Here is a 16,873-nt window from a genome sequence, read left to right as displayed (position 1 = left end):
CTCTCTCCTCTCTCCCTCTTTCTCTCTCTTCTCTATCTTTCTTTCTCCTCTCTCTCTTTCTCTCTCTTCTCTATATTTCTCTCTCCTCTCTCTYTCTCTCYCTTCTCTMTCTTTCTCTCCTCTTTCTTTCTCTCTCCTCTTTCTTTCTCTCTCCTCTCTTTCTCTTTCTCTTTCTCTCTCATCTCTCTCTCTCTCTCTCTCTCTCTCTCTCTCTTTCTCTCTCCTCTCTCTTTCTCTCTCCTCTCTCCCTTTCTCTCTCATCTCTATCTCTTTCTCCTCTCTCTTTGTCTCCCCTCTCTTTCTCTCTCCTCTCTTCCTCTCTTTCTCTTACTCTCCCTCTTTCTCTCTCCTCTCTCTCTTTCTCTCTCATCTCTCTCCCTCTTTCTCTCTCCTCTCTCTCTCATCTCTCCCCTCTCTCTCTCTTTGTCTTTCTTCTCTCTCTTTCTCTCTCCTCTCTCATCTTTCTCTCTCCTCTCTCTCTCATCTTTCTTTCTCTCTCCTCTCTCTCTTTTCTCTCCTCTCTTTCTCTTACTCTTTCTCTCTCCTATCTCTCTGACTCTTCTCTCTCCTCTCTCTCCCTACCCCCTCTCCTACGCCCTCCCCAACTCTCTTTCTCCCTCCAGCCCTTCCTCCCTCCCTTCCTCCCTCCACCCCCCTCCCTCCCTCTCCATCCTCCTCTCCCTAATGCAATATTGATGGCTGGGACTTTTTTTGCAGTTACGTAAAGCACACAACCTGTCTTTTTATAGCCGGTGATCAGGGTGTGTGCAGTAGGCAGAGGAAGGCAGGCGCTCAGTGGCTGTGCGGCGCGGTACTGCAGTCAGGGTTATCACAGCACTCCACCAAAGGTCTGTGTACTGGTACTGCTCGGCCCTGCTGCATAGTCATTATTCTGGTCAGCCGAGCACAGACCATCCTGCCACCAGCTAAACAAAGAGACCATCCAAAAGAGCATGCCCAGCCTGGCAAAGCATATAGCTACCACAGTCGCCACTATGGTACTGATTGAGACGGGCAGTGCTGTGCAGTCTTTCTGTTTTTACGTCGTAGGTACCTTTCAGTAAATACGTCATCATCATGCTGTCGGTTTTAAGTGCAATTCTGTGTTTCACAGTGAATATCATCGCACTGGACCATATATGTTGAAGCCAAGTAAAAGTACAGGTGCTATTTTAGTGTTGTTTATAAGATTGAAAATCCCTGCTATTTTTCATGATTTATTAAAGCTGCAATATGCAACTTTTTGGGAGACCTGACCAAATGCACATAGAAATGTGAGATATAGATCTGTCATTCTCATTGAAAGCTAGTCTAAGAAGAGATAGAGTTGTTCTATGTGCACTATTTCTATGCTTCCCGCTCTTAAGTTTAGTTTTTGCGTCTTTTACTTTCAGTTTTGTACTCCAGCTTCAAACAACTGAAAATACAATGTTTTTGGTTATGGAAAATGTATTTCACAGCGGTTTAGATGGTACAATGATTCCACACACTATACTTGCTTGTTTTGTCACAAAAACTGACATTTTAGGAACCCGGAAATGGGAGAGCGATTTCTGCATAATTCACCTTTAATTGACCAATGGGGCCATCATCTGGTGGTTCAATAAATGACTGGTGGTTATATCAAAGTGTTATCTGTAGCTGTGAATGTGAATGTGGTCTAGCTGGCTGAAGATACCTCATGAATATTACAGAATGATAAAGCGAGAACACACCTGTGAAGATTCTGCTTGAGGCAGCCTCACTGGGAACACAGTCCTACTTTTAGCCACTCGCTATCTAAAATAGCACACTAATATGAAAACGAAAAAACTTTTCAGTATAATGAAAACTAGATAAGTTGTCATTATGATAACCTGAATAAAACGTTTAATTGATTTTTTGCTTCAAACCAGAGAATATCAATGTAATCACTTTCCTCTTGTGGAAACAAGTGCTTGGATCTTGGATTGAGAATAAGACTTCATGTTGTCAGTACAATAGGCCTGAAGCTGAACATAAATATTGAATGATAGCAGGATCAAAACGAGGACACTTGAAAAACAATAGTAGTCATCTCAAATGCTAACCATTTGTATGAGCTTTTGGTCTTAAAAAAGGTTCAGACATTTGACTAGGTCACTATGCCCATATGGGCAACATTCTTGTTGTTGAAACTAGATCAATTATACTATGATAGCTAATAACTAAGGTTGATAACTATGATCAAAACATATCATACTGCAAATATATTCACAATTCTGATCATTTTGATTCGAAAAAGCAGCTTCCAATAATAACATTTCTGGTGACGCTCATTGATTATTACAGGAGTTCATTGAAAGACAGCTCACTGCATTTCCTCACGGTTATGTGTTCTGATTTCTCAGCCAGGCAAATGATGTCTACAAAGCCAATACTAAACTCCACTCAGCCAGTGTGGTCTTTTTCCATGTCTCAAGCCTATCCATTTTTTTTACCCTGTTTTCGTTTAGGGGCATAATTTGGCAGAATGATTGGATTTTGTTTAATTWGTGTATCCGGATCAGTCCGCTGGACCATCAGATGTGTGAATTCATGACTCTGATACTTCATTCGATGTGACACTTTATTTGACTTCATCTAACCCGATTTTGTTGCCATTCCACAAGATGGATTGTAAGCTACCAAGGAAGATGTGGGAAGGAATGAGTGTAGTGAGATGAGTCTCCCGCCGTCTTTTCCTTTGTCCTTTCTCTCCATCATTTGGAGTACTCTCTCTACATGTCCCTACCTCTACTTCTCTTCCCTTCTTTATTATTGTGTTTATTTGGAGTCCTTCTCCTCTCCATCTCTCCATCCGTCCTTTGCCTTTTCTCTCTACTTCCACGTCATAGCAGCCTCTCTTTGACTGGGTGCTTGTTGCCATGGATATGGGAGGCGGTTTCCGTGGAGATGGAACAACTCAGGACTGCTGAGATGAAAAAAATGGGGTGTGACAGTCTGGAGGTTGGATTCCAGAAATAGAATTCTCTGACATACTTCCTCTCTCCTCAAAGGCTGTTATGGTATGAGGTGATTGTGCTCATTAGAATTGGTTGTTATACTGGTATTCACTGGACACAGACATATCACTAACATTATTACTCACACTGTACACAGACATATCACTAACATTATCACTCACACTGGACACAGACATATCACTAACACTATCACTCACACTGGACACAGACATATCACTAACACTATCACTCACACCGGACACAGACATATCACTAACAATATCACTCACACTGAACACAGACATATCACTAACAATATCACTCACACTGAACACAGACGTATCACTAACAATATCACTCACACTGGATACAGACATATCACTCACACTGGATACAGACGTATCACTCACACTGGATACAGACGTATTACACTGGAACTGGTACACTGGAACATATGGAAAATGGCTTCATAGTGGCATCGGGGGCTATTATAATTGGAGTGGAGAGGGGATCTATTATAATTGGAGTGGAGAGGGGATCTATTATAATTGGAGTGGAGAGGGGATCTATTATAATTGGGATGTGGAGAGGGATCTATTACTAATTGGAGAGTGCGAGAGCGGATCCATATATAATTGGAAGCTGGAGAGGGGATCTATTTATAATTGGAGTGGAGAGGGGATCTATTATAATTGGAGTGTGAGAGGGGATCTATTATAAATTGGAGTGGAGAGGGGGATCTATTATAATTGAGTGGAGAGGGGATCTATTATAATTGAGATGAGAGAGGGAGTCTATTATAATTGGAGTGGAGAGGGGATCTATTATAATTGCGAGTGTAGAGGGGGATCTATATAATTGGGTGGAGAGGGATCTATTATAAATTGGAGTCGAGAGGGGATCTATATAATTGGAGTGGAGAGGGGGATCTATTATAATGGAGTGGAGAGGGGATCTATTATAAATTGGAGTGAGAGGGATAGTAGGGGAATCTTATTATAATTGGAGTGGAGAGGGGATCTATTATAATTGGAGTGGAAGGGGATCATTATTAATCTGGAGTGGAGAGGGGATCTATTATAATTGGAGTGGAGAGGGATCTATTAAATGGAGTGGAAGAGGGGATCTATTATAATTGGAGTGGAGAGGGGATCTATTATAATTGGAGTGTGAGAGGGGATCTATATTAATTGGAGTGGAGAGGGGATCTAATTATAATTGGAGTGGAGAGGGGATCTATTATAAATGGAGTGGAGAGGGATCTATATATAATTGGAGTGTAGAGGGGATCTATTATAATTGGAGTGGAGAGGCGGATCTATTTAATTGGAGTGTAGAGGGGAATTCTATTATAATTGGAGTGGAGAGGGGATCTATTATATATTGGAGTGTTAGAGGGGATCTATTATAATTGGAGTGGAGAGGGGATCTATTATAATTGGAGTGTAGAGGGGGACTCTATTATAATTGGAGTGAGAGGGGATCTATTATAATTGGAGTGTAGAGGGGGATCTATTATAATTGGAGTGGAGAGGGGATCTATTATAATTGGAGTGGAGAGGGGATCTATTATAATTGGAGGGTGGAGAGGGGATCTATTATAATTGGAGTGGAGAGGGGATCTATTATAATTGGAGTGAGAGGGGATCTATTATATTGGAGTGGAGAGGGATCTATTAAATTGGAGTGAGGGGGATCTTTATAATGGAGTGTAGAGGGGATCTATTATAATTGGAGTGGAGAGGGGGATTCTATTATATTGGAGTGGTAGAGGGGATCTATTATAATTGGAGTGGTAGAGGGGATCATTATATTAGTAATTGGGAGTGGAGAGGGGATCTATTATAATTGGAAGTGAGAGAGGGGATCTATTATAATTGGAGTGTAGAGGGGGATCTCAAAATAATATATTGGAGGTGAGAGAGGGGGATCTATTATAATTGGAGTGTGAGAGGGGATCTATTATAATTGGAGTGTAGAGGGGGATCTATTATAATTGGAGTGGAGAGGGGGATCTATATCATGAAATATTATGCAAATAACAAACTCAGGAGTGGAGAAGGGGAATCTATCTAAAATCTGCAGTGAAGAGGGGGACTCCTATTATAATGACGTGTAAGGGGACCACTAATGGAGGTAGCGGCGGATTTGAATATATAATTGCCGAGTGTAAGAGGGGATCTATTATAATTAGGCAGTGTGAGAGGGGGATCCTATATAATGAGAGTACGGAGAGCGGCGATCTCATCTAAATTGGGAGTGGAGAGGGGATCTATTTATAATTGGTTGTGAGAGGGGATCTATTATAATTTGGAGCTGTAGAGGGGGAAATCACTTATAACTTGGATGTAATGTCAGAGGGGCGATCTATATATACATGAGTGAGAGGGATCTATTGATATATTGGATCTTAGCGAGAGGGGACTTCTATATCTAATCTGGAGTGGAGAGGGGATCTATTATAATTGGAGTGGAGAGGGGATCTATTATAATTGGAGTGGAGAGGGGATCTATTATAATTGGAGTGGAGAGGGGGATCTATTATAATTGGAGTGGAGAGGGGATCTATTATAATTGGAGTGGAGAGGGGATCTATTATAATTGGAGTGGAGAGGGGATCTATTTCCAAAAAAGAGAATGTTTGGTTCTCTGCAGTTAGATATTTACCATCATACTTGGCCTTGAACTGAAATGATTTGTGCAATGTTTGTTTGTACAGATCTCTGTATTTTTCATGACGATTATATAAGATTGTGTTTAATGGTTTAGGGTTTGGCCGGGGTAGGCCGTCATTATAAATAATAATTTGTTCGGTGTCCCACCCTCAGGACAGTTGAGATAATGTGCGCTAATGTGATTAGCATGATGTTGTAAGTAACAAGAATATTTCCCAGGACATAGACACATCTGATATTGGCAGAAAGCTTACATTCTTGCTAATCTAACTGCACTGTCCAATTTATAGTAGCTATTACAGTGAAATAATACCATGCTATTGTTTGAGGAGAGTGCACAGTTATGAACATGAGAAGTTATTAATAAACCAATTAGGCACATTTGGGCAGTCTTGATTCAACATTTTGAACATAAATATAATGGTTAATTGGATCAGTCTAAAACTTTGCACATACACTGCTATCGTCTAGTGACCAAAATCTAAATTGAGCGTGGGCTGGGATAATACATTATGGCCTTTATCTTGCATTTCAAAGATGATGTTACAAAAGAAATACAAAAAACTAGTTTTTGTCTTCGTATTATCTTTTACCAGATCTAATGTGTTATATTCKCCAACATTAATTTCACATTTCCACAAACTTCAAAGTGTTTCCTTTCAAATGGTATCAAGAATATGCATATCCTTGCTTCAGGTCCTGAGCTACAGGCAGTTAGATTTGGGTATGTCATTTTAGACGAAAATTGAAAAAAGGGGCGGATCCTTAAGAGTTTCAGACTTKCCTAGTTAAATAAAGGTTAAATAAAATAAAATAAATAATAATGTGGATTATACGTGTAGTTAAAGCTAGAGTCATCTTTCTGTAAGAGATGTAAACATAAACAGACAGAGGAATATGTTGGACATGGGTCTTGCATAACAATGTCTATTCATGAGAAACAGGACCATTAGAGTGATGTAATGAACAGAGACAAGGGCTCTGATTTGGGAATGAGGCTGACTGTTGTCATAGACAGACGTGTTGCAGTGTGTTGTCCAACTTTTCCCTAATATTGTGTGTAGGGCTGTAGAAAACACTGCTGTTTTGGAAATATGTTGACCAGTGAGGCTTCAGTATAGTGCATTTGTATACTTATCTGAGGAGTGTTGCATCAGTGCATTAGTATCTTATGTGATCAACTCAAACAATTGCCATCATGATTTTGCAGTGTGAATTCAAATGTGATATTATTGAAATATAATATCGCTTATGCTAGCGGCACATGATCTCAGAAGTTGACAATGTCCTGTGTGATTCCAATATGTTCAGCATTTTCCCCATATCAACCCCACTGTACTGTACTCCTTGAACAATGCATTCCCTCTTTGACTATCCCCTCCTACAGTAAATGGTGGACTGTTTTGGGGGGGATTAAGTCACCTTCAATCATTTATATTGAATTCGTTTTTCCTCATGCAGCTGGAGGTGGGATGGTGGCAGGGGGGTGGAAGGGAGGGATGTCATCAGAGATTGAATTATTTTTGCCTGCCATCCAGGACAATTGCGAAGAGGGAGGGGTCTAGTACAGGACTGAACCAGGGATGTTAGAGTGAACGTTTGGACAGGGTGTTGGTGTGAAGAAGGTCGGCACACTCTTTCCGAGGCCAGTCGTTCAATACCGTCCTAACAGAGTAGCCCACAGCATGTGGCAACAGCAGACAGAAGGAACACAGTGTCCACAACCAAGTCCACAAACAACAAACACAATAAACAAAAGAGTCAAATGCTCCAGGCGGGGCCATGAGCCAGAGATGCACACCCAGGGCCCCTAACGGGGGCAGGGAGGCAGGGTGGAGGAGAGGGGCAGAGATGCACACCCAGGGCCCCTAACGGGGGGCAGGGAGGCAGGGTGGAGGAGAGGGGCAGTGATGCACACCCAGGGCCCCTAACGGGGGCAGGGAGGCAGGGTGGAGGAGAGGGGCAGTGGGTACAGTAGTGGGCATGGAACTAAGTGAAGAATTGGAGATGACAGAACAGCATTGAAAGCAAATTTATACCACCAGAACCAGGAAGAGATGTGTAGCACTAATGGATGCTGTTATAGAGAAGACAAATTCATTCAAGTAGAATGGCAGTGGAAACTGGCCCTGTATCCCCCAAAGCTGCTCTCTTTCTCTCTCTTTTCTGTGTTTCTAATGTAATGCCAAGCTGCCTGTCAATGAGGAGTCAGAGCTGTGGTTTATAGGACACCAAGGGAGGGTGTGTGTATTAGTTTGTGTGTGTGTCAGTGATGTTCGTTTGTGTGTTTGTGTGTGTGTGTGTGTTTGTGTGTTTGTGACTTAGCTTACTGCTCGAAGGCATGAGTTGAGAATCTGCTCTAGCGAATGGGGATATGTTCCATGGAGTCATGTGACCAAAGCTCTGTTAGGGCTGTGATGTCAGAGAGGGGGAGAAATGGAGAGAGGGAGAGAGAGAGAGAGAGAGAGAGAGAGGAGAGGGAGCAGCATTCAGTTCAGCCTCACAGCTTCATCTGATCAGTTCAGAGCACAGACACAGAGAGAAACACACAATTACTACACCAGCACACAAATAGGCTGTACTTCACAGAAACACCAAATACCACAGATAGAGTACATTAACAACCTTCCTTACAGCCAAAGGAAGATTCCTTTATTTTGCTGTCTAGAAGAATCTAGAAGATTCTAGAAGCAGCGGAGAGAAGAGAGAGAGAGGTGAGGATGTCTTCTCTCTCCAATCAGCAGCAGCAGAGTGGTGGAGGTGGACAGCGCTGTGAGTATACTGAGCTGGGCAAGGTGCCCTCTGTCTCTATGGCGCCTCCTCATCAGGCCCCTCAGGGCTGGGACCGGCAGCAGGACCAGATGGGACCACAATGTTTCGGGGGCAGCCCAGGGGCACCCAGACTAACCGACGAGGACAAGCTGTCAAGCCTCTTTGATGGACCTTCATCTGGATCAGGGTTCAAGGTGGAGTCGTCTGACCTCAAGGTGCCAGGGAGGATGGGTGTTGGACTCGGGGCACCTTTGGGTCTGGGAAGTGCTTGGGAGAGCCCCACAAATTCCGTCTCCTCTTCGCCCTTTCCAGCCTGCCCTGGGAAACTCTTCCCTACCCCGGGACAAGAACACAGGGCCAATGGAGCTGCAGCCCTGCGGGTGTCACCTGCTGTGCAGCATGACGCCTCACCGTTCCCCAACACACAAAAGGTGGACAACTGTGTATGGAATCCCTCCTTCTCTGGGCCACCCCACACAGGCCTTAAGCCTGCTGTTCAGACTTCTGCACCTGCACCTGCAGACAACTACTGTGTCATTGGTGTTGTCAACGACAACTACTCTAACTTCTCTGAAGACAGTGATGAGGACACGGAGCCTACTTTACCTCGAGGAGGAGGGACCGAGCAGCAACACAAAGCCGTGAGGCGCGCCATTTCTGACTGCTCCCACCTGTCTGTGCCGGGTAGCTTTGACTTCTCCCAGTACCCAGTGCAGCCTGGCGGACTAGTGGACCTGCCCTCGCCTGGAAGTAACATTATGGGGTCCAAGTCTCCACACTCGGCTGTGCAACGCTCTCTGACAGTGGGGGAGGAGAGAAAGACTGTGTCGCCCACACTCTCTCCTCTGTCCCCACTGAGCCCTGTCAGGGCCCCCAACTCCCCTCCCCCCAGGAAAGGTACTGGTAATGGGATGTCACAGAGCCAGAGTGAGAGTGTTCTACTGCCGGTTCCCCTCACTGGAAAAACCTTCAACAGCATCAATACCAAAAGCTCCATTGAGGGTAGGTGACTGATATGATTTGAGGCCTATTCCTCTTGGTGTTTGGACTAGCTCTGTTATAACATGTTGCTCATATACACCTTAGACCTGGTTCCTCTATCTCTCATTGGTTATCTATATAATGGTGTACACTGATTTAAGTACATAGATTTGGGAGTTTATTTGTGATCCCTGACCAGATAGATCAGTGGGCAGTGGTATTCGTCTGGGCTGGCTGTTTGTTTTAACTATGATGGAGTGCTGAGAGAGATAATGGAAGTAGCCAAAAGAAGAATGGATGTAAAAAAACAACAACAACTAGAAGTTCTGATTTTTGGTATATTTGTACWAGGATGATGTGCTTCTAAAACAATTTAGGGTTTTAAGGGAGCAGGAGGGTTTACAATTCAGAAAGAATAATTGAAAGGAAATGTGTACATCCATTGTTGTGTCTCCCCTCCATCAACATTTTGCTTTGACAAAATGTCACAGGCAGCAGAATACCATCGTTGAGGAGGTCTGGGGTTTTATACAGAATTAATAGTATGTGTGTCAAGTTCCTCTGAATATGAATGTCTATTGAAATGCTGAGGTTAATTTACGATCTCAAACTCCCATCTCTTCAGATGACTGTTGTTCAGTGATACATCACATCAAGTGGCACTCCAACAAGTGGCTAGCACTAAAGGAAGGGTGTGTGATGGATTTGAAATTGATTCTGGGTATCCATTTAAACAGAAAGTAGTCATTTCTGGTGGCACCATGTGGGGACTGGGGACTCTTGGGAATGCTTTCAAATTGCATGACTACTCTGTGTTTTTCATATATACACTTAGATTCAATAACACTAGACAAGCAGGCAGTCTGGAGCCTGAGGCCATTTTGCTTGCACTATATACTGAGTGTACAAAACATTAGGAACATATGCTCTTTCCATGACATAGACTGACTGACCAGGTGAATCCAGGTGAAAGCTGTGATCTCTTATTGATGTCACTTGTTAAATCCACTTCAACCAGTGTAGATGAAGKGGAGGAGATAGGTTAAATAACGATTTTTAAGCCTTGAGACAATTGAGACATGGATTGTGTATGTGTGCCATTCAGAGGGTGAATGGGCAAGACAAAATATTGAAGTGCCTTTGAACGGGGTATGTTAGTAGGTGCCAGGCGCACCCGTTTGTGTCCGAAACTGCAACACTGCTGAGTTTTTCACGCTCAACAGTTTCCAAAGTGTATCAAGAATGGTCCACCACCCAAAGAATATCCAGTCAACTTGACACAACTGTGGGAAGCATTGAAGTCAACATGAGCCAGCATCCCTGTGGAAACCTTTCGACACCTTGTAGAGTCCATAACCTGACAACTTGAGACTGTTCTGAGGGCAAAAGCAACTCGATATTAGGAAGATGTTCTTAATGTTTTGTACACACAGTATTAGAGCTCTCTTTCACCTTCAGCTAGCCTATCGCTATATATCTCACAAAGACACCATCATGACAACGATACATCTGCATCCTTCAACTAGCGACAGTAGGGAGCAAGCAGAAATAGCTGGCAGCATCCTCCTGCTGTAACAAGGGTCATTTCTACCTCATGGATGAAAGTCATGGGAAAATAATCCCTCTGCTTATGTGGCTGTGTGTTTTTATATAATGCAAGGTCATTTCAAAGACATCCTGTATAATATGCACACATTTACTAATTCTAGCAAATGAGCTATATGCATCATCACTTCATATACAGTAGTGTGTGTGTGTGTGTGCATGTGTTTGTATGTGTGTGGGGGTGGATGTGTGCATGCATGTGTATGCGTGTATATGTGTGCGTGAGTCTGGTGTGTAATGCTGGTCGCCTGCAGTAAAATGTCATGAGCACCATCATGTCCCTGTGTGTTAGTCATGCTCTATGTGACAATGTGTTTACACTACTGGCCAGGCATACATAACAGCTCTATATTAGTCTATAGAGTCTATAGTGTATGTTTACACCACTGGCCAGGCATACATAACAGCTCTATATTAGTCTATAGTGTATGTTTACACCACTGGCCAGGCATATAGAACAGCTCTATATTAGTCTATATTAGTCTATAGCGTATGTTTACACCACTGGCCAGGCATATAGAACAGTCCTATATTAGTCTATAGTGTATGTTTACACCACTGGCCAGGCATATAGAACAGCTCTATATTAGTCTATAGTCTATGTTTACACCACTGGCCAGGCAAAGAGAACAGCTCTATATTAGAGTCTATAGTCTATGTTTACACCACTGGCCAGGCAAAGAGAACAGCTCTATATTAGAGTCTATAGTGTATGTTTACACCACTGGCCAGGCATACAGAACAGCTCTATATTAGTCTATAGCACAGGTCAGCAACAGGCAGTGATCTCTTTTGGTCCCCTGAAGTTTGTAGTAAAAAAMAWATATATATATATATATGCAGAAGTATGTGGACACCTCTTAAAATTTGTGGATTCGGCTATTTCAGCCACACCCATTGCTGATAGGTGTATAAAATTGAGCACACAGTCATGCAATCTCCATATACAAACATTGTGAGTAGAATGGCCTTACTGAAGAGATCAGTCACTTTCAACATGGCACCATCATAGGATGCCACCTTCCCAATAAGTCAGTTGGCTCACAGAACGGGACTGCCGAGTGCTGAAGGTCGTACAGCGTAAAAATAGTCTGTCCTCGTCGGCAACACTCACTACAGAGTTCCAAACTGCTTCTGGAAGCAGCATCAGCACAAGAACGGTTTGTCAAGACTAAGATCAATGCCAAGCGTTGGCTGGAGAGGTGCGAAGCTCACCGCCATTGGACTCTGGAGCAGTGGAAGCTTGTTCTCTGGAGTGAAGAATCACGCTTCACCATCTGGCAGTCCGACGGATGAATCTGGGATTGGCGGATGCCAGGAGAACGCTACCAGCCCCAATGCATAGTGCCAACTGTAAAGTTTGGTGGAAGAGGAATAATGGTCTTGGCCGGTTTTTCATGGTTCGGGCTAGGCCACTTAGTTCCAGTGAAGGGAAATCTTAATGCTACAGCGTACAATGACATTCTAGCCGATTCTGTGCACATTCTAAACGATTCTGTGCTTTCAATTTTGTGGCAATAGTTTGGGAAAAGGCCCTTTACTGTTTCAGCATGACAGTGCCCCCATGCACAAAGCAAGGCCCATACAGAAATTGTTTGTCAAGATCGGTGTGGAAGAACTTGACTGGCCTGCAAAGGAGCCCTGCACAGAGCCCTTCTAGGCAGAGAAAAAGCCATATCTCAGACTGGCCAATAAAAATATTGGCAAAAGAACACAGACACTGGACAGAGGAACTCTGCCTTGAAGGCCAGCATCCCGGAGTTGCCTCTTCACTGTTGACGTTGAGACGGGTGTTTTGCGGGTACTATTTAAGGAAGCTGCCAGTTGAGGACTTGTGAGGCATCTGTTTCTCAAACTAAACACTCTAATGTACTTGTCCTCTTGCTCAGTTGTGCACCAGGGCCTCCCACTCCTCTTTCTTTTCTGGTTAGAGACAGTTTGTGCTGTTCTGTGAAGGGAGTAGTACACAACGTTGTACGAGATCTTCAGTTTCTTGGCAATTTCTCGCATGGAATAGCCTTCAAGAATAGACTGATGAGAATAGACTGAGGAGTTTCAGAAGAAAGTTCTTTGTTTATGGCCATTTTGAGCCTGTAATCGAACCTACAAATGCTGATGCCCCAGATACTCAACTAGTCTAAATAAGGTCAGTTTTATTGCTTCTTTAATTAGGATGACAGTTTTCAGCTGTGCTAACATAATTGCAAAAGGGTTTTCTGATGATCAGTTAGCCTTTTAAAATTATTAACTTGGATTAGCTAACATAACGTGCCATTGGAACACAGGAGTGATGGTTGCTAATAATGAGCCTCTGTATGCCTATGTAGATATTCCATAAAAAATCTGCCGTTTCCAGCTACAATAGTCATTTACAACATTAACAATGTCTACACTGTATTTCTGATCAATTTKATGTTATTTTAAAGGACAAAAAATTTGCTTTTCTTTCAAACACAAGGAAATTTCTAAGTGACCCCAAACTTTTGAACAGTAGTGTATATACAGTACCAGTCAAAAGTTTGGTCACACCTACTCATTCCAAGGTTTTTCTTTATTTTTACTATTTTCTACATTGTAGAATAATAGTGAAGACATCAAAACTATGAAATAACACATAAGGAATCATGTAGTAACCAAAAAAGTATTAAACAAATCAAAATATATTTTTATATTTGAGGTTCTTCAAAGTAGCCACCCTTTGCCTTGATGACAGCTTTGCACACTCTTGGCATTCTCTCAACCAGCTTCATGAGGTAGTCAACTGGAATGCATTTCAATTAACAGGTGTGCATTGTTAAAAGTACATTTGTGGAATTTCTTTCCTTCTTAATGTGTTTGAGCCAATCAGTTGTGTTGTGACAAGGTAGTGGTGGTATACAGAAGATAGCCCTATTTGGTAAAAGATCAAGTCCTTATTATGGCAAGAACAGCTCAAATATGCAAAGAGAAATTACATGAATGTCAGTCAATTCAGAAAATGTCAAGAACTTTGAAAGTTTCTTCAAGTGCAGTTGAAAAAAACCATCAAGCGCTATGATGAAACTGGCTCTCATGAGGACCGCCACAGGAATGGAAGACCCAGAGTTACCCCTGCTGCAGAGGATAAGTTCATTAGAGTTACCAGCCTCAGAAATTGCAGCCTAAATAAATTCTTCAGAGTTCAAGTAAGACACATCTTAACATCAACTGTTTAGAGGAGACTGCATGAATCAGGCCTTCATGGTCGAATTGCTGCAAAGAAACCACTGTTAAAGGACACCCGTAAGAAGAAGAGACTTGCTTGGGCCATGAAACACGAGCAATGTACATTAGGCCGGTGGAAATCTGTCCTTTGGTCTGATGAGTCCAAATTAGAGATTTTTGGTTCCATCCACCGTGGCTTTGTGAGACGCAGAATAGGTGAACGGATGATTTCCACATGCGTGGTTCCCACCGTGAAGCATGGAGAGGGAGGTGTGATGGTGTGGGGGTGCTTTGCTGGTGACACTGTCAGTGATTCATTTAGAATTCAAGGCACACTTAACCAGCATGGCTACGATAGCATTCTGCAGCGATACGCCATCCCATCTGGTTTGCGCTTAGTAGGACTATAATTTATTTTTCAACCGGACAATGACCCAACACACCTCCAGGCTGTGTAAGGGCTATTTGACCAAGAAGGAGAGTGATGGAGTGCTGCATCAGATGACCTGGCCGCCACAATCACCCCTCCTCAACACAATTGAGATGGTTTGGGATGAGTTGGACCGCAGAGTTAAGGAAAAGCAACCAACAGGTGCTCAGCATATGTGGGAACGCCTTCAAGACGGTTGGAAAAGCATTCCAGGTGAAGCTGGCTGAAAGAATGCAAAGAGTGTGCAAAGCTGTCATCAAGGCAAAGGATGGCTACGTTGAAGAATCTCAAAATATAAAATATATTAGATTTTTTAAACACTTTTTTGGTTACTACATGATTCTATATGTGTTATTTCATATTTTGTCGAAAATAGTAAAAATAAAGAAAAACCCTTGAATGAGTAGGTGTGTCCAAACTTTTGACTAGTACTGTATATATATATAGTTGCTCTGGGGTGTGTATTTGCTCTGGGGTGTATATTTAAATGTAAAATCACCAGAAATTCTGCTAAGAATGAGTTTAATTCAGGAAATCTCTTTCAAACAAATAATTATAATATATAAATAATAAATAAATAAACATATAAATAATTCCCACCAATAAAAAAGAGACGTATGTAACCAAGGTATGAAATTTGTTATTTTTTACAATCTTTTTKGGGCTTAGTTGTAGTCAATTTGTTGTGTACAAATGATTATAACTATGGGCCCCTAGACCCTCTGCTCTGATGAAAATTGGCCCTCGGCTGAATCTAGTTGCCTACGCTTGGTCTATAGTGTATGACAGTTACTGGAACCAGGGCTCCTAAAGCCAACCATGGGCACAACAAGGCCAGTCCTGTATACTGTACTCAATCATTTGATCCATTTTTCGATTGGCTCATGGTTTAGTACCATTGTGGCAAATCCATGATCTTGTCTGACGCATTGAACTGGTATCTATCTACCGTAAACTTACAATCCATTTGCACTCGCTGTATTTTTACATTTTGATGCTCTAGTCAACTAATTGGTCAGAATTTTCTTTGAAAAGCGGATTCAGTCATTACGTCAATGGGTCATCTTTTGACCCAACTTAATCTGTCCCACATTTCCTAATCCATTTAACAAGTTGGTTTTTCTCGCTCGGGTTGTATCGCAAATGGTACCCTGGGATACAGCCTGAGAGAGGAAAACTATGGGCCTTAGTCAAAAGTAGTGAATTACATAGGGAATAGGGTGCCATAACAGACATACCCTCTCTCTCTGTAGAGGTCACTGAGGATGGTTTACATAAGGAGCCGATGCCAACAATGTGCTGTTCTGTCTGCCCTGCTCGGCCCTGGGCTTGGCCCTGACTTTCTGTAGCCCTGCCTAGACTACACACCACCATGCCATGACTGGTCACTGTAGTTAACTCACTCTTATTTCCACACCAATGAGTTGCTCTGGGGTGTAGTACAAAATATTATAACTGATAGATTATCATCATATGAGTAAAATATGACAGCAGTATTCGGAACGCTTGTATTTTGTGCCGATCAATCAGGAGGATTTTAGAGGATTGACATTTAGTTGCCTATTTGAACAGCCGCAACATGTACAAAGTCCTGTTGACCATATACGGTGGTGGTATTCTTAGGTGGCATTCTTAGGATGCATTGTTGTAGCTCGATTTTCAAGCTAAAGCCAGTCTGAATCTGTGGTTAGGTTAATAACACACTATAAGATATGATCGCTCTCATGGCTGAAAGCGCGTCTGGCACTATGAAATGTTTCTCTACCTGTATTTGATCCGTAGAGTAATTCTGGTATTTTTATATTACATACAGTATTGCAGGTTTGCTAAATATGTATCTGTTTTTGTTGCTCTACAGTGAAAGCAGAGAATAAGGACAAACAAGAGAAGGCAGATTTCTTCCCGAAGACAGATAACTTGAACATATTTGAGAAGACGGAGAAGTGTGACAAGATGGAGAAGAAAGAGAAAGAAGATGAATTTAAGAAAGTCGACAATGCCGACAAGACCTCAAAATCTGACAAGATTCTCAAAGATGAAGAGAAGTTCCATAAGACGGAGAAGAATTATACAAATGAAAAAGTGGACAAGCCAGAGAAGACAAACAAAGATGAGAAGATGGAGAAGAAAGAAAATGGGGAGAAAACTGACAAGATGGTCAAAGCTGAAAATAACGAAAAGGCTGGGAAAGGTACTGCAAAGTCCCCAACAACCAACGGAAGCAAGCAGGACCTCACCAGCCCAGACAGTAAGGCCAAGGTAGG

The 16,873-nt window shown here is 42.4% G+C and overlaps 1 protein-coding gene across 7 annotated transcripts in view; it reads left to right on the top strand.

Moving 5' to 3' along the window:
• LOC111979263 (microtubule-associated protein 4) overlaps positions 1–16,873 on the top strand; it is a 47,454-nt gene that overhangs the window by 23,510 nt on the left and 7,071 nt on the right. For 6 of the 7 annotated variants that reach the window (XM_024009680.3, XM_024009683.3, XM_024009682.3 and 3 more), the window contains exon 6: positions 16,468–16,868. In XM_024009680.3, coding sequence (XP_023865448.1) covers positions 16,468–16,868 — 401 coding nt within the window. Of the gene's footprint in view, positions 1–8,126; positions 9,413–16,467; positions 16,869–16,873 lie in introns of those variants that run through there. The other variant, XM_024009685.2, reaches the window with a different exon arrangement.

The sequence above is a fragment of the Salvelinus sp. IW2-2015 genome, linkage group LG19 (assembly GCF_002910315.2).
Source record: "Salvelinus sp. IW2-2015 linkage group LG19, ASM291031v2, whole genome shotgun sequence".
In the NCBI taxonomy this organism is placed as follows: Eukaryota; Metazoa; Chordata; class Actinopteri; order Salmoniformes; family Salmonidae; genus Salvelinus; species Salvelinus sp. IW2-2015.
Note: the sequence above shows the minus strand (reverse complement) of the source record. Positions and strands in the feature narration are given on the sequence as shown.